Source organism: Anguilla rostrata, chromosome 5, assembly GCF_018555375.3.
Source record: "Anguilla rostrata isolate EN2019 chromosome 5, ASM1855537v3, whole genome shotgun sequence".
Lineage (NCBI taxonomy): Eukaryota > Metazoa > Chordata > Actinopteri > Anguilliformes > Anguillidae > Anguilla > Anguilla rostrata.
In genome coordinates, this window is record NC_057937.1 from 32,804,565 (window position 1) to 32,822,866 (window position 18,302).

At 42.1% G+C, this 18,302-nt stretch overlaps 2 protein-coding genes across 5 annotated transcripts in view; both read right to left on the bottom strand.

Annotated features, from left to right (window-relative positions):
• chd9 (chromodomain helicase DNA binding protein 9) overlaps positions 1 to 2,113 on the bottom strand; it is a 100,792-nt gene extending 98,679 nt beyond the window's left edge. For 2 of the 4 annotated variants that reach the window (XM_064335815.1, XM_064335813.1), the window contains exon 1: positions 1,793 to 2,113. The gene's annotated coding sequence lies outside the window, so the exon portion shown is untranslated. The remainder of the gene's footprint in view (positions 1 to 1,792) is intronic. The other 2 variants (XM_064335814.1, XM_064335818.1) reach the window with 2 other exon arrangements.
• A 2,557-nt stretch (positions 2,114 to 4,670) lies between these two features.
• aktip (akt interacting protein) lies at positions 4,671 to 17,935 on the bottom strand. The gene is made up of 10 exons (XM_064335819.1): positions 17,774 to 17,935; positions 16,511 to 16,625; positions 12,810 to 13,006; positions 12,066 to 12,130; positions 11,850 to 11,950; positions 10,654 to 10,742; positions 7,435 to 7,533; positions 6,807 to 6,914; positions 6,515 to 6,575; positions 4,671 to 5,783 (listed from the first exon to the last, which is right to left on the bottom strand). The coding sequence occupies exons 2-10, from the start codon at positions 16,550 to 16,552 to the stop codon at positions 5,676 to 5,678; spliced, it is 870 nt and encodes a 289-aa protein (XP_064191889.1). The 5' UTR covers positions 16,553 to 16,625; positions 17,774 to 17,935; the 3' UTR covers positions 4,671 to 5,675.
• Positions 17,936 to 18,302: the final 367 nt, after the last annotated feature.

The following is an 18,302-nucleotide window of genomic DNA, read 5'->3' on the forward strand; positions in this document are numbered from 1 at the left end:
CCAGTTCCTTGGATTTATCTCACGCTAGGCAGCTAGCGATGACGCACTGAACAACAACTAGGCATGCCGGTGCAGGTTGTGCGTGGGTGGGCACTTCATTTCAGACCGCTATTTTTTATTATATTACTATCACTTAAATTCGCTTTATGGGTAGCTGGCCCGATACTGTTGTATTAGTGGTCCTAGCAGGCTTCTTGATTCCATACTGATATGGAAACGGGAAACTCCTCAGTTAGCGGCACTCAAAAGAGACCACTTAAAGTTCTACTCGGATGCAGTTCGGCTAGCTGACATATACCTTTCATTTTATCAGTTAGGGAATAGCCTATAGCACATGCGTTTCCACTTAACCACTTATCAACATGTCAATCAATAACGTCAAGACTCAACGATCAGAATGCAAGTTCGTCATCGTCGACACTACTAACACCATTCTAGCCCCCGTTTGAAGTAGGCTACGTTGTAAAATTTCTTCTGATAGTGGAGGGTCCCCGACCTGCTTACGTTTTTGTTTACATTATGGATACAGATGTTACCGACAGCGAATCTGTGTTAACCTTGCTGCACTTTCGACACAATTGCCGGTGTATTTTTTCGACTACCCTATGACTGCTTTATTATGCTTCTCCGATTAATATTTTAACGAATAATGTAAATTGCGATAGAAGAATAAACTGTATATTTCTGCATTGACTGTGGCCCGTAATAACTGCAAAAAGTCACACTCCTCTGTCATTCGTCTTTAGCGGAGTGGTTTGCGCCCGCATCTCTCACCCTGAAGCTGCCAATATCTGACTCCCTCCCATATTAAAATCTAAAAATCTGACAATCACCAAATTCACCACGCATACTCAAAATCAAAAATCTAAATTGCACCTACCAAAATTGGACTCCCCACTCGCACCTTCCCGTCTCACTATTGGTAACAAGAGTTGATTTTGTGAAATGATGAGTTTGCTGGTTGTCAGCCTGCATTTTTACTGTAGGAGGGGAGTCAGATTTTGGAAGCTTCAAAATTGCACTTATCCACAAGCAACAATTCCCTCCTCTAGCTGTCAATATTGGTAAGTTTGTAAATACTGACAAGTAGGCTATGTTGTCACGGCAGGAATCAGGCGAGGCTCGACGGTGGATCTCCAGGGGAGGAGGTGACTGCGCTCACCACTACACTGAAGATAAATTGCTGAATAGTCTCTTTGCAATTATTACGACCCGCCACAATCAATCTACAGTTCATGGTCTAGGCTCCTATTGCAATCCAGTGTAGGCCTACTATCGTTTAAAGTTTAACTGTAGAAATTAAGCAAAATAAAAAAAGCCTGGTGTGTAGCTTGACGTTCGCATTCACCTGAAGATAGTAGAAAACGGTATAACACCAGCATTGCTTGTGTCGAAAGTGCACCAACTCAATCGATTTCGGTAACATCTGTCCAGAATGTAAACAAAAATGTAAGCAAGTCAGGGACTTTTCACAGTCAGACGAAATTTAACAATTTTACTAATGTTCCAATAAACCCACAGACAGGGGCACCTGCTGTAGTCCTGCTTTTAGTTCCACAGTCGCTCGTTAATTGCATGTCTTTTTGCACAAAGGGGGATGACAGCTTTGGCCCGCATATTGTAGCGATGATCTAGCAAAGTTCCGTTTGCAGCTGTGTCTCAGGGATTCCCTGAGACAGAGCAATAGGCAATCGAAGTGACAGTCAAAACGACTTCAGCACGTCGTTTTAATTGTTGTTTTGACGTCAACAGCAAACATTTTTAAATTAAAAAATATATGATTTTCACTTACCGAGGTGGAACAATCCTCCCATGCAAACAGCAATAACTGCTGAATTATTTTGGTTTGGGCAAGCTTATTTGCGAAGTTTTAGTTGCTCCGCAGCTGGCGTACTCGGAGGTTCCTCCACCGCCAACTTGATGATACACGTCATTTGCATATCAGTTATTTTCTCTCTGATTGGACAGCGGTGAGCTTGTACAGTTTAGACCACCGGCGGTCGAGATTTTGAATCCCTTTAGGTAGCGGGGAACTGAGGTCTCGCACTTGTCCTAAAGACACCTGCTAAGGGCTTAGTTCGGATGAGAGATCCAGGAGACAAGTGAGTATAATGGGAGGACACACAAGATGGCCGCGCAGGGGCTGAAGCCAATCGGTGCAGGTTTTACTTTGTTTTCGCATAAACTGTAGTCTCCCGGATACTAATGGGTAAGCTGTCGAGAAAGATAGGAAGAGTAAGTGCTGGAAAACTGCCGTCAGCGTGCGGCGTCCTCAGGTGGTAGGTCGCGGAACAGCGCCCTACCTAAATTCACTTACCCCCTAGGGGCCGATGTCCTTGCCACACAAGCCATGACAGATCAGTTACGTCCATGCCCAAAGACGAAGACTCAACGGTGTGATTGGCGAGTTCTTTCAATAGAGGTACCTTACTGAATAGCAAGCCAGCAGGCCACCTAGGTGCAATTTATTAAAGGCATTACGGATTTCCATTCCTTCTTCTCTCTGGAACCGTCTTCATTCGATATGTTCTAAATTAGAATTGAACGCACCACCCCGCGGAATTTCCCAAATTAGTGTAATTACTCAGAAAGGAACAAGCCAGTCACAGTGAAAAAACTAATAGCATTTGTTTTGATATCCGCTAAACTGAATTATATCTGCAATATGCTCCAACAGTTATTACTTTGCCATTTAAAACACGTTTAAAAGTGATTGGCTCTGGTACATTTTTTAATTATTTACTGTCAAGAAAAATCTTGAAAGATGCAGAGAAGGGTTTCATTTAGTTTGGGCATGATCCAACAATTCAGTATTTGTATGAGGATTAAGTGTCTCACTTTTTAGCTGCGACCGCAGCTATAGCTCTGTCGATCGGTCGGTCGGTTGGTCCACAAAAGTTTCTGGCCCCGTAGCGGCCACAGTTTTCGCCCCAGGGGGCTGAAATTTGGCATGGAGGTTGGTCATGACCGAAGGTAGAGCTGAGTAACTTTAAGGCCGATTGACCAAGAGGGGTCGTGGCGATGGATGTGATCTATCACAAAAAGGCGCTTAACTCCCCGATGGATTCACAGATTTGCACAATATTTTGTGGAAAGGTTGGTCATGAGCATTGAGTTCATGAGCCAAAGAAGAGGTCACCTGTTTGTGTGAGGGTGTGTGCCTGGATGCATGCACACATGGATGCATGCACGTGTGCGGTCAAAGCTATTCGCGCTTGTTCATTTCAAAGGCCCTAGTGTATTTGTATAACTGACAGGGACCAAACCAAAATTTCATCCAGTAGTTTTGTGACTTCAACCAGTGTTCATTCTCTCCCGCTTATGATCATAGGAATGTATTTTTGCTCAATGCAAGTTCATAAAGAAAAATGTATTGCTGTCTAATACATTTTATTAATAATCACTGAAAATCTTCCATAGTCTGTTAGACATAAGACAGACAACTTTCTAATTACTTGGGATGCATAATAGATATAACTGCAAGGGAAATACTTTTGTGTACATCTGACAAAGTTCCTCTGAAATGTACAGTATACTGAGAGGCAGATACAGTATATCTTTCTCAAATGCTGAGTGTTTTACTACTCGTAAGCACATTTCTGGGATGAGATTACAGGTCCCCAATTCTGATACTATAGATCTCTATCCAACCATTCTGTATATCATCACCACAAATAAGCTGTATGATCAAAACTTTTAAATCACGGTTCCTACTTGAGTCGTATTATGCATTTAAAGCCTGGCTCTGATATGTTGAATATAATCATTATAACAATTGGCATGGTGCCCATACCCTGGTTGGACCCTTGCACAAGTAGGCTAATAAAGGGGTTGGGTTTCTTGTTTTGGACAAATCATATTTTTATAATTCTCATTTGACTGTGCTTTTCTAGGGGAAAAAGAGAAACCATTTTGGTTTTTGCATGTGTGCACCACCCCCCCCACCCCCCCACCCCACCCCACCCCCCCAATTGCAGGATCACATAACAAGCTGAAATAGATGAAATCAATATTTTATGAACTCTCATAATGTAACCTATATTGGTTCTTTAATTTTGGGGCTGTTGATCACAAAATTATAGCAACACTCAAGAGGACATATTTCCACACCTCTAAAGATCAAGAACTCATCAATAGAAAGCAATCCTAACTAGCAACTCAAACATAGCCAAAGCGGCTAAAATGAGGGGAAGCCTGGCAGATAATTGCAGATAAGTGAAATAGGGCTGCATGTCTGCGTAAGATGACTTTCAATGTCACCACACTCAAACATTAAATATTGTTTTTCAGCACATGGACGGCAGCTACGAAAGCAACCAAGGAGGGCCAAAAAGTGGAATATTCTTGACTGGCCGAGTCAATTGCCTGATTTGAATCTAAATGAACATGCGTTTCACTTGCTGAAGACTGAAGATCTTGTTTTTTTTTTCTTTTTTAAAGCATAAACCACAATACAAGCAGACTGGTTTTATTTAAAAAAATATGGCATTTCAAGTAAGCAACCAAAAATGTCATTTATGAAATATTAAGAAAACACATTGGTTTAAAAAGGGGTCGCCTTCACCCACACACAGACTGTCAGGGGTCCCTGTATCCCAGGTTTGAAGGACCCCCAGATCCATCATATGACTTTGGCATACACATTCAAAATATCACACCAGACCACCAAATCAACTTCATGAGTCATTTATTGATTTTTAAAAACACTTATTACCTTTATGGTATGGCATGTTTTTCGTCTGAAGTCATTCACCTTGGGGGGAAAAATAAGTGCGATGCTAAACTAAAACAACTGTTCGGTATGTTCACCAGTCCAGAAGCAAATGGCGTCAACTCGTCAAGTGAAGAAGAAAACTTCTAAATGAATGTTTGTCTAACTCCAGCTGAATATAAATAGACAAACAGAGTAAAAACTGCATATTTCAGCCACATTTAGACGGACTCAGGCATGTACACCAAACTGTTCAGTATATTTACACAACAAAACGATTTACTGATTTATTAAAAATAAAGATCATGAACACATTCAAGATGAATTAAAATATTAATTATAATATGGAAATTAACTCAGTTACTAATATGTATAATATTATGCACCTTACACTTGATCCATCAGTACCATATGTACAATATGGAAACAAACAAAGCTACTTATATGTATAATATTATACATCTTAAAACCTGATCTGTCAGTATATATTAAAACTATTTAAGACGTAATACACAATATGGCTGAATTAAGAAAAATATTTCTAAAAAAACAAAAATTAAATTTAAAATGCGTAGTGTTAACGTCTCATTTGTTTTGCTGAAGATCCAATTCAACACAGTTCTGAGCAAAAAAATATGGTTGTGTGACCTCACATTCCGATCAACTCAAATGCCATCATGACCTGTCACTTACATTCCTCAATCCTGAATCAACCTGCAAATGGTTGACCTTACCTAGGACTAGCTTCAACATCCAAGCTTGTAGCTATCGATTTACACGGATTACACAAAAGCCATTTAATTCTACTTTCTGAGCAGAAACCTAAAGTTCATTTAAAGCTGAGCGAGAAAGGCGCAAATTAAGTCCATACAGCTGGTTCAGATTCGGTTTACATATTCTGCAAGCCTGTCAGGTCTCTTGCTCTGGCAGCACCCTCTAGTGGAGAACAGGTTGGACTGCAGGCTCATGTCTGGAGAGTGCTGTCCTCTTTGCTGAAGGGCTGTGTAGATCCCGGCTTTACCCAGGACAGTCCAGACACTTGTAGCCCCTTATGGTGATCCTCCGGCCGTCTCTATGGAACAGCAGTGCATCACAAATGAGATACATAGGAAGACAATTGCCCTTAGCCAATCAAAACTACGGTTCTCTTTCAGGACAACAAATCACACGCTGAATACCTGATACCAGAGGGAACATAATTCAAAGACAAAAAACACAATTCCTTACTTTCTCATTCATTTCATTACTGCAAACAAAGTCTTTGAAATCTAGCAATAAATAGGTCAACACCAAAATAACAACAATTGTTAAATACAGGATAAATGTTCCAGTAGTCAGTGTTAAGGGGCATTTTTCAGTATACAAGGCAGGTTATTCACTTGGTGACAGACGGGATTAAAATGGAGACTGCCAGAGCTTCCTTGGACTCACAAAATGTTATTTCTGGTACCACAGTGTCTCTGAATGCACCTCAAACTATGTGACAGTCAATAAAGTACTTGGCTAATTCACTTAAAATCACTACCCAACAATAACCAGCTACCTAAGGTAGGTTCTCCTATAAATTTCTAGCTATTAGATGTAGCTAGCAGAAATATTTCAGTAGGCAATTTTGTACTTGGCTGGCTTCTCTTGCTATACCAGTAATAGCAAGGTCTCCTAGCACTATGAGTTACAGTGCAGTATTTGACAGTAGCATTTCATACTTGGTAAAATGACAGTAGCTTGCTCAGCCATTCAGCAATACTGCCTCCAAAACCTCAGTTTGGCTCAATAAGTGGAAGACAGGGTTATGGTACTCACTTTATATGTGAACATCTTCTCCTTTGCTTCATCGTGGACAGCTGGGTTCCACGGAGAGAAACTAAAGGACGACACATTTTAAATTAATTTTGTCCCCTCCCCTCAGGCGAACCGAACTAGATCACCTTCACCGGCTAGATTAATTGTAATACCTATGCTTCCGCCAGAGTTTGAGGCAGACAACTGAAGCACTTCAGCCTTTCGTTTCATATGATACATAAATCTGTAGAAAATGTTCTTAAATTCTGAACTGTGGGGAAGAGCACAAGTTTTGGGGCGACGGAACGCTTGCCTTATTGCATACGGATCGTCCATCTTGGGCTGGTCAAAGAGATGACTGTTGCATAGTTTCACGCTGTCCACCACCTTGCTTTTGAATAGCTGGACATCTTTGTCGTACCTGAGGACACACAATGAAAATGCTCGCTCTAAGCAAAGGATGAGACCCGAGCATTCAATTACTCAAATGTTGAACCCTGAGATCGCCCATCAATTGCCTGGACTATCTACATCTTCAGTTCATTACTCTCCAAGGGAGAATCCCAGGGAGCCCAAATCAGATGACAGGTATTTATATTTTAATCATTTTCTCAGATTTAGTGAACACAATGCTCTTTGCAGGAAGAAGGTGTCACGGTCAAAGCAAGGTGATTTACCCCCGTGCAAATTAATTCCTATCAGAATATGAAAAGACACTGTGATGCTTAATAGTACATAGGAAAACATCATATTTCTTGGGAAATAGCACAATAAATAAAATGTGTATATTATAATATGTACTGCGGTATATTTGTTTTCCGCAATGGGGGAGAGGGGGGGTTGATTATTTTTACTGCAGTCACGCTGAACCTGGCGTCATGCACGCACGCACGCAGCCCTGAGAAGGAGGAAGCCGGTCTCGCGAGGCGCACGCAACTCACAGCACGGCGGCCTCGGGGTTGAGCGGCTCCACAGTGCTGATCTTGTAGAAGATGGTGCGGGCGTACATCAGAACCTGCCAGATGTGATTGTGATTCCGCCTGCAGGATTCCCGCAGGGGAGGAGAGAAGGTCAGCAGCCGGCCTAATGAAGCTTTGCCCTGGTGCGCCACGGAGGACGGGGTGGCTACCGAGTCCGCTAATGTCAGATCATCCACTAATCAATACCGCAAGGAAGAGGAAGAGGCCTTTATACATACTGCTCCTACCATAGAGACACCAGTTGCAGTATCTGTTTAGATACAGTATTATCTGCACAGAGAAAACAACTCAGTGCTCTCTGCGTGTGGTGCCCGATTTAAAAAAGCTTTTTGCCATTACACTCATGACAATGCATTTCCCTTTGAACATTATAATTTCCAGTTTCCTGGAACATGCTGGACTTATACTGAGAGCGCCATGAAGACATTGAAAGAATACAGGATGACGAGCATGAGCAATTCAGCCCATTTGGGCTCAACGTTTACCTACTAAACTAGAGCACTGGTAACCAACCATGTTTCTGGAGATCTACCATCCCGTAGGTTCACTCCAACCCTAACAAAGCACATCTTATTCACAGTAGAGATCTTTCTGTGCTGCTAATTAGTAGAGTCAGAAGTGCCAAATTAGGGCTGAAATGAAAACCCACAGGAAGGTAAATCTCCAGGAACAGGGCTGGTTACCACTGAACTACAGAGTACCCAGCACTGCATCAAGCCTCTTGACTTGAATGCCCTAAGGGTCTCTGCTTGGCCTGGCAGGCTGTTCCATGGATTGACAACTCTGCGGATGACAATACTTCCTCATATCCACCATTTAAAACTCGATTCTCCTTAGTTTCCTTTCTTTCTTACTAGCCAGGCTTTTTAATATCTTAGCGAACATATCACCTGGCCATAAAAAGCACTACTTTTAAGGCTAAGCCCAACAATACTGCAGAGAGGCGCACAGCTGATCGCCCTGTCAATTATCATGACAAATAATGGCTAGGGGGCGGTATATTCAGAACTGGTACACCGGTAGTCAGCAACTAGCAACGTTGCTGCTGGGAACATGTATGGACTGCAGGGTTGACGTGCAACAGTGTAGCTCCTCCAAAACCGTTACTTGCAACATCTACAGAACGAACATCGAATAGGGATCCTCAGCAGTAGAATTCTCCTTCAGTGGTTTTAAGTGGATCAGTGGTTTCCAAACCTCTCCTCGGGTATCCCCACAGCCCAATCCAGGCATTTAATACATTCTATTTCAAGCACACCTGATGTAACTAATCAAGCCCTTTATTAGTTGCAGGGTTTCCGCCAGTGCATTGCAAGCCCGGCGGCCTGCCGGGCCTAAATTGACCCCCCGCCGGGCCTAAGCATCAGGGATTTTTAAAAATTTTTAAATGTATTTTTAAGATGTTTTTTATACTACAGTTACAGTGGGGTGGCATGGTTGAAAAGCTCACCAGCAACATCTGTTGGTTAAAACGTGAACGCACTATAGGAAAACAGCAGGTCTGTTCTTTACCCTCATTGTGCATATAGTGACGTTCAACACTTGATGCTTCCAACTATCACAAGCTAACAGTACCTTGCAAGGCACCATTTCTTTAGTAGGCTAACTAACCTCGTTACAAACTGTTTTATCACTTCATCTCATTGGTAAGTGCATTCTTTTTATATTAACTTAAGCAGTGTGTAGGTAACGTTAAACTAGTAGCATGAATGTAACGTTCGATACATTGTAACATTACATGATTTATTAATCGCCACCTAAATAACGACGTCACTTGTTCATTAATAACGTTAGCTTGGTGACACTGATGTGCACGACAATGTGGTCTAACTTAGCTAGCTAGCCAAACAGTCAGTAACACAGATACATAGATATTTAGTTGTTGTTGTTGAAACGTGCCCAGCATTCCAAGGCTGTACACTGTTGTAAGATTCAGTAGCCAATAAGTATGCAGTGTTGTGCATATCCCGCTCTTACAGCTCGTTTCTAGCCCAAACCACTGCAAAGAGAGCAAACTTTTTTTTTGTCAGTGACATTTCCTTCTGACATCTACGACGGCAATCGCAAACATGACATTTATTTTGCCTTTTTGTATAGCTATTTCCATGGATAAAATCACATTTATTATTATTATTTATTGGTAAAAACATTTACTTCATATCCAACTACTTGCACGTTACATGACATGTGTAGTCATTTAGTAATACGATCGCATTTCAGGCTAGAAAATAACCCGTTAATCCAGAGAAATTGCTGAGTTGTCTTAGAATCTTTATCGCAACAGAATGTATCAAGGCTGGCAGCCCGGATCAAATTTGCTGTGACAGCTGCCGTCCAAAACAAACACCTGAGAGAGGCTGCCTGCTTGCGTGCTTCCCTAAGGCGTTAGGTCATTGTTTTGCAATGCGCAGCTGTCATAAAAGCATGCTGGCTTCCATAAGCGGAATCGATAAGCTCGGAGCCATACGATTCCAATGAATAGGACAACCGGTTCGCGATTCCCATCCCTATTTAAATGTGCCCAGCATTCCAAGGCTTGTTGTGAGATTCAGTAGCCAATCAGGACTTGAATACAAGTTTTTTGTAAAGTGCAAAAACTTTGATATTATTTATTTTAAATTTAATTTATTTTGTTGTTGTTGAAAACACAGCATTCCAAGTCTGTACATTGTTGTCAGATTATTTGTAAGACTATGCCATGCTGTAAATAGTTGTTGATTTTTTATAAATGCGTGTTGAATAAATGACTTATTTATAACATTCACATTACGTAGTTATATTTTCAAATCTCCAGTCAGCTTTTAGCACTGACTTAATGTAGGGCCCTATGGAATCTGTGTTATAGCTTTATTAAATTCTCAATTCCGCAATTCTGTCCATGATTCTGTTATCACAGAAACTATAGGGCCCTACCTTAATGCTGCCATCAGTCTGTCGCTGGCCCGCGCCAGGCCGCCGGCCCCCGTCAAAAGATACTTGCCACCGGGCCTAACAACTTTTCTGGGGGAAACCCTGAGTTGCATCAGGTGTGCTTGAGATGGAACATATCAAATGCCTGGATCTGGTAGGGTGTTACCAAGGAGAGGTTTGGTAATCGCTGCTTTAAGTGAAAAACACTGCATTTCTTTGAACGAATGCGACAGAGAGAAAGTAAGAATGAGTCTGTGGAATGGGACCGACCTCCATTTGGTAAAGGCTCTCCTGACGTCCAGCTCTCCTGACACCGGATCCACCAAAGGATGGAAAACTGGGATGTCGAACACCACTCTCTGAAGCACAGGAAGACACAGCAGACAGAACTCAGTGAAACTTTACTGCACTGAGTTGCCCACCAAGGAGGTACACAGCAGTTTATTGATGCTTTGAATTCTGATGTTTTAATTCTAAAATGATGCCACGTTAGCACTAACACGACAGTGCACAATGTTTTTGAGTTAGCTTTATAAGACTATGATCAGCACAAGGCAACTTGAACACTTTGAGCGTAATCATTCATGGACATACTCAAACCCAATAAAACTCTTTTTTTTTTAATAATTCACTTGTGGTTAAAGTGCAGTCGCAGCTTTTATTTAAGGGTATTTTTATACATTCTGGTTTCACCATGTACAAATTACAGCACTCTAACAAATAGCCCCCCCATTTCAGGGCACTATATGTTTGGTAAAAATGGCTTCACAGCTGTTTTTGATTAGTCAGCTGTGTTCAATTGCTTCCTTACTGCAGGTATAACAACTGTCATTATCTAGACTTGATTCTAAGCTTTTGATTGCCTTTGGAATCTGTTATTGCCATCTGTCAACACGCGAACAGTGAGAAACTATAAAAATACCTTTAAATAAAAGCTGAGAATGTGAACTTTAACCACATGAATCGTTTCATTACAAATCTAAAAGTGTACAGAGCCAAAAAAAAAAAAAGTAAAAATATGGCTTTGTCCAAAACATTATGGAGCTCATTGTACACACAATTAAACTCTATTGAACAGCTCTCAGCTATCACTCATTACAGTCTACAGCAAAATGGCTCATAAATGGGTAAGAAAAACAAGGATTTCCATTTCTACACAGACTTTCCTTTGCATATCACGTTCACCATTTTCCACAGAACATCCACTAGACAAGCAGACTATTTTAAAATAAAGTTAAAGAAATAATAATCTCTTAAATTGCGAATATGGAATTATGATCACTCCCCTTGGCAAAAGCATATCAGACTGGCTAAGACTGTACAAGGACAACATGAGTGCCTTAAGACATTAAGGGTAAAATCCCACATTCAAGTCCTCTCTCAATATTAACTTGTTAAAGCTGAAATATTTATTTATTGTGTACTCCAGCAAACACAATAACATCGCAGGCACACATGGAACTCACCGGGCATTCACCATCAGGGTAGTTATCTGGGATGTATACTGTGAACTTGAAGACCCCGTCCTGGTACAAGCCGTGTCTTATAAAAATAACCCCAAACCACACTGAAATAAATAAAATAAAATAAAAAATAAAAAAAACATTTAGAACCATGCTCATTTTATACAGTACTTTGAACTGCATATTAAAAAAGACAGGAGGCTGTGAGGCAGCTCTTACTCAGTGCTGATCTGTAGGAAGGCTGGACATATATCCCGGGCAATTTCTGCTTTATCACCAGCGTGCTGCAGGTCAAATAAATAGCAGTTAGCGGTGGGCCAGAAAGCTGGCGCTGTACATCAGCTGAGAGCATCGATCTTACGTGACAATGGCGACTGCTTTCAAGACTGTGCCCAATGGCGCTGAATCGAATAAGCTATAACCATGTACAATGTGTGGTATGGTGCGGTATCATGGGTCTCACACGCCTCCTAGCATTACACCTGTCATTAAAAGCAGCGTTTCACTTACTGGGGCCAAGCACATTGACACACTGTCACAAACAAGTGTCTGGAGCATCGTATAGTGTGCACAGCCAAGACAATTTCCCACACTTCTCCCCAGACAGGCTTTGACGGCAGTAAAACAGCGGAAAACAGCCAGCGACGTGAAATCAAATGGACAAAGATGAAATCAAATGGACAAAGACTAAATGAAAGTACAGTGATAGAGGACTTCGGCTGGAGTGCCGCAACTTTCGACTTTGTTTCGGCCGAGGCCATCCAGCTATTCCATTAAAATCTTTACTAAAAACTTCCTGAATCGGTTTAAGGCCGTGTGACGGCGGGTTCCGCAGCCAGGCGCCTTAAACTGAAAATGCGGTTTCGTTCAAAAAAGACATTCAAGCCGTAAAGACTGTGGCACTGCCACACGTTCACAGCTCCAGGCTGAACAGCTGCGGCTGAAGGCGGGGTCTGAACTCACAACTCCGCCAGGAGGGAGTACTCCAGGTAGAAGGGCCCGTAGGAGGCGTGGGTCCCGTTGGCCAGTTGCCCCGACGCGTGCTTGGTGACGGGGACGGCGTTCTTGGGGATGGAGGGCAGCTGCTTCTTGCCTAAAGGCGCTCGGGGGGGGCTCGTCTTCGGCTCGCCCTGCCCGACTTTATCCTCGCTGTCGGATCGCTGTCAAGCAAAATCGTGCACAGGAACAAAACGTTATTAAAGGAGTCTTTGTGCTTGTCATATTTCTACCTCAGAATGGAAAGCCCGTAATGGAGAGTTTAGGCCCATACCAGCACCAGAAGACACTGTGTCAATACGGGAGGGCAAAGTCTAATGGTGGCATGTGTGTGTGTGTGTGCACGCGCGTATGTGTTGTGTGTATTGTGAGCAGCGGTAACAATACAGGCAGCATTTATCCACATTTTTCTTTATTCATAAATTACTGAGGCAGGAGGGCACACACACACACCAGCAGGTGGGCCTTCTGTATTGTGTGAAGGCAGATTCTGCTGCTTTCCAGTCTGCAGATCTGCAGCTGAGCTCTGCAGCCACTGCACTGCAAGACTGCAAATATAAGGAGCTGCTCTTGCAACCATTAGCCCCTCTATTGTTCCCAATTAAACACTTGCAACAGAAAACGAATGGCAACCCCTCGCAGTCACACAGCCATTTTATACGTTTCGCTGGTTGGCAGCTTGCAAATACATTACATTACATTACATTGCAGGCATTTAGCAGACGCTCTTATCCAGAGCGACGTACAACAAGTGCATCAGTTCAAGGTGCAGAGGTGCAGAAAAACACACTAGAGTGAAGTAAAGATCGTAGTGCCAGAAGTGACCACATAGATCAGGACTCCAACCCTGTAGGGTAACCTGTTCAGCAAAACAAACAAACAATCCTGCCAAATACAAAACTAACATGATCGCATTAGCCTAACTAGGTACATACACAACCACAACATTAACCGATAAGGTATGGCTCTGAAAACTACCATCAAGACATCTGACGTAGCTGACTTTACAAAATAAACATCAAGATGTCATGAACCCAGACTGACCTTGGCATTTGTTTTGGGTTTTACGACAGTGGTACTTACTTAGATTTAATTCTCTCCATCAGTTTTTTTCTCCCCATGATCAGTTGCTGATGATATCACCAAAGAATTGATTGGACATGCCCACTGAGCAACCACCACTGACAAATAGCTAGCTGCTTTAGGAAGCCAATGACCACAGCCTATGCGAATGGCTCCTTATGCCAGTGTTTCTCAAACTCTGTTCTGGGGTACCACGACGTGTGCCAGTTTTCATTCCAACCACAAATGAAATCCCAAAGTTTTAACAAGCTGATCACTTTTATTATTCAGACGCTTTTCATATTTTGAGTGATTATTTAGCCTATTAAGCCACATTATTTTATAAATAGCTGCGTATGCCACAAAGAATAAAAGTCCCATATTTACTTTGTGCTATAGTTCAAATTATTAAAGGTTAAAAAAAATCAATAGGCTCCTAACTGGTGAAAGTGCAGACACCTGGCCACTAAAACAAACTATATGGTAGATAATGAAAAATTGAAAGACAAAGCAAATGACAACAAGCCAAACAAATCTCCACTGTGTCAATACGTTTAAGGAAAAGAAACGTAGGAAACTTAAGGAAAACTTAAGCGTTCAAAAACCTTAACTGAGAAAGAGACTGGCTGTAACAGAAACCAGCAAACACAGGGGTCTCCCAGGACGGAGAGTGAGAAACACTGCCTTATGCAACGAGTGCAGGACCGTGGCCATCCGATTGGTCACCGCTTGTGAGCGAAGAGGCCTCCTGAAACCCTTCCGTCAGCTGGGCGTCACCACGTGGGTCTCCGGGCCACAGACAGAACAGGACGCGTCGCTGCACGATTCAAGAGTGTACATTAACCCGACATGCCGCTCAGAAGCCTGAAATGTCCCATTATTCATGGGTAAAACTTAACTTCATAGCTCGGGAGTAACGGGTTGCATGACGACTGAGAAGGGAGCGCGCTTATAGAAAACGGCTGCTCACAGTGTTTGCTTTCTCTGGCTAATTTCTTTTGCTTTCGTCTCCAAAGAGACCAATACGGTAGTAAATCTGTGCTGCGATGCACATGCAGATAGAATGGAATGTGCATGGCGCTCTGTGTGAGCGAGCCACTCTCAGACACACAGACATCTGCTTCCTGTCTACACAGGAAGAGGGGCTGGCCCAGAGGGCCCCTCAAACGCTGCATCCCCTGGCACCAGCGATGTCCACGTGGCCAACCCAACTATGTGAGGAATTCATACAAGGTTGCCCATTTTACAAAGGAATGCAAACGGCAGAAATATGGCAGGAATTTGGAGAAGGATCTGTACAGAGTTGACTAATGGCCATGCCATTCAGACAGAATGCAACAGATCATGTACCATTTGCACAGTCTGTAGGGTGTGGCACACTTTGACACTACCCTTTCCTGTCATAGTGGAAAATACAAGGACATTTGTATTTTCCACAAAGGGCTGGTTAAAAAAATAAATAAAAAAACATTTTTTTAACCAGCCCTTAAATAGGAAAATGCTTTTGTTTTTTTTTCCTCTACCCCAGACAGAACACATTTCTCATTTAGTTTACAGTATTGGCTAAATGGGCTATTTTGAGTGATTTGATCATCAACACTGTAGATGCCATCTAGTAGGCATTCAATTATACTAATCTGGCACACCTGATTCTACTAATTAGCAGCTCAACAAGATCCCAGGCTGTTGAATGAGATGTGTGCTTTGCTGGGATTGGAGTGGTAGATCAGCAGGAACAGGGTTGGGTAACCCTGTTGTAGACAGATATTGTGCTGTAGGACTCCAGCAAAATAGCTGTATCAGGCAGATTTCACCCCCCCACCCCCCCCAGGATAATACCTGAGGTCTTAGAGATGACTTAGTTAATTTTGTATTACTGGTGGAGGGCACTTAAACTATATTTCTGATCTGGTTTTATATAAGAATGTATTACAGCACCATAAATACTTTGTTTCACAAAACAACTTTCAAGATGAAACTCAGGAACATAGTGGATAACTGACCTAATCAGAAGAAATGCATACATCTGTGAAAATAGAATAAAATGACTGACAGGAATTAGACTTCACCATCCACACCCTTGTTTTTAAATTCTGGGCGCGAAATAAATACTCGCAATTCCAGTCCGGCCAGATTCCCACAGTATACAAGTAAGGACAAAGTTCACAAGTTTCACAATCTGAGCAACATGCTATCCTTCCGGAAAATCACTGTCATAAGGCCACACTCAAACACACCTACACAGATAGCCACTTTGATCATTTAATGTACCATATAAATTTACCTTTCACAGGCTGGGCTCCAGGGGACACATGACCCTACATGACATATTTAATCACTGTTTACCAATAATGGCTAGTCTTGTATTCAGATGAGCTTGAGGTATAACATGTTTGCATATATTTTTTACATAACTGTAGCAGTTTTAGAAAGGGCAAAATGTGTGTGATTTTAATGAAGCTGCGTCACCGGCCCAGTATCCTTAAGATTTTTGATTGGGCAAATGAACTGGCTTTTGGAGTCTGGCTGGGTGAAACGATGGATGTTGTTACAGTAGGTATGTGCGTGCATATTGTGCACAGGTCATAGGGATATGTCCATCTTACCTTACGACTGGCGTTTGCAGACATTGTCCAGAAAGTGTTCATTACTCATAGGGAGGACAAAGGAAAAACGCGTCGCTGCCAGCCTCGCCGCATGCTATGGCACCAGTCGACGCCACTGGGGATAAATGACGGGACAGACAGATGAGATTCTAGCCATCACACACAGCACAGTTAACACAATGGACTACCCCGTGCGGAATGACAGCTGCGTGCAATTTGATCTGCAGAGCCAGCTGGCTAGTGATGGTGGCTGATCAGTGACAGGTTAAAAGGTAATTTTGGCTCACTGGCAAGCTAGCTTTTTAGTTAGTAGTACCTGAATTTCGCTACAATCATAACATTGGCAACTGCTTAACTCGGTCTCATTCTTCAAAATGAATGTCCGCTAACTAACAGATTTCCTAACCCGGTTAACGTTATACTATGTAGGTTAACCTAGCTAGTAAACGTGCAACAAACGTTGGCTAAGTTTGCTAACCTTAATAGAAGCTGATGTCAACCATCATTAGCTACCTCGCTAGTTGCCAAGCTAGAGAGAAGCTCACATTATCTGGGGGCAATATCAAAATAAACGGAGCAGGCTTTACCTAGCTAACGTCAACATCTGAATGCTCCACAACAATGGGTCCCTGCCCTGCCTTTGGACAGCATTTACAAGCCATAGATTTAAAAAAAAATTTAAAAAAAACACACAAAACCCTTACTGTCGGTAGTGGGCTGAGTTTGTACACTGAGGTTTTACACAACGTTACTGGCAAGTGTGCAAAAAATTGAAATGACAAGTACTTAGCTAGCCTGATACTTATTTAGCAGAGTTAACAATCCGATCACGATTGAAAATGTTAGTGACAGCACTGAACTGCATCCTTGGACACGTCTGCTAAATGAAGATAGCCAGCTAGCTAGTTACACGTACTATCAAATATAGAAAGTTTTCACAGCTAGCTAAATTAGATATTTTACCTACTGGAATCCGTTCTAATGTTGACTAGTCTAACTATTATTAGGTGACGAACATGGTAGTTAGCTAAACAGCTACCTGGCAAGTCATATTCTAATGAAGAGAATGCAATAACCTTACCAGTTGAAAACACAAATAGCTAGCTAACGTTAGGTAGCATGCTACATGAGTTCACATAAACTGTTATTTTATGAGCTGCTTCAGAAAAATCATTCGTTTCAAAAGATATAGGCTAACGTTAACGTTAGCTACATTCCCCACTGCAATGACTAAACAACAAGCAACTACTCTTAGATACTTACGGTCTGTCTGTAGCTAGCCATTTTCCGTCAAAACAACCAGAAGAGACAGATATCCCAGCCCCGCTAGCCAGCAAAGTAATCTGACAGTCTTTCTTTGCTAACAACGCCTAGCTCGCTCAACCATACATGATTGTAGGCGGGTCTTTTTCTTGTGCGTGACGCCAATTGGTGTATACCATTCGTGTTAATAAAATGATATCTGATTTGTTAATGCATTCTCGATAATACGCGCCCCTCAGTCAATTACTCATAATCCCACAGACCCTCTCTCATTCTACAAAACGTGACCTCCAATGTTCCTGAGTTTTGGACGTTTTTAGTGCCAGTTTAGGTAATTTAGCTGATAAAATGTGAAGGTCCTTGCGGCAGTCTGCGGGAGACGGCGCTGGGCTAGAGTGGAGGGTAAACGCCGTTTATTCATCTTTTTAAAACGAAGCAGAGCGTTTACTCAACTATTTATGGAAGCATATCTGGGCCAACATTCAAATGAAAATGCAAATTGGAAATTACATTTCGTTTTCATTCGATG

Excerpts from the sequence above, each read along its gene's own strand:
- aktip (XM_064335819.1), bottom strand. The coding sequence starts at position 16,552 with ATGAACACTTTCTGGACAATGTCTGCAAACGCCAGTCGTAAG. Across the intron at positions 11,951-12,065 it reads TTCCTACAGATCAGCACTGA|TGTGGTTTGGGGTTATTTTT; the intron begins GTAAGAGCTGCC and ends TATTTATTTCAG. Across the intron at positions 10,743-11,849 it reads ACCCTGATGGTGAATGCCCG|AGAGTGGTGTTCGACATCCC; the intron begins GTGAGTTCCATG and ends CCTGTGCTTCAG.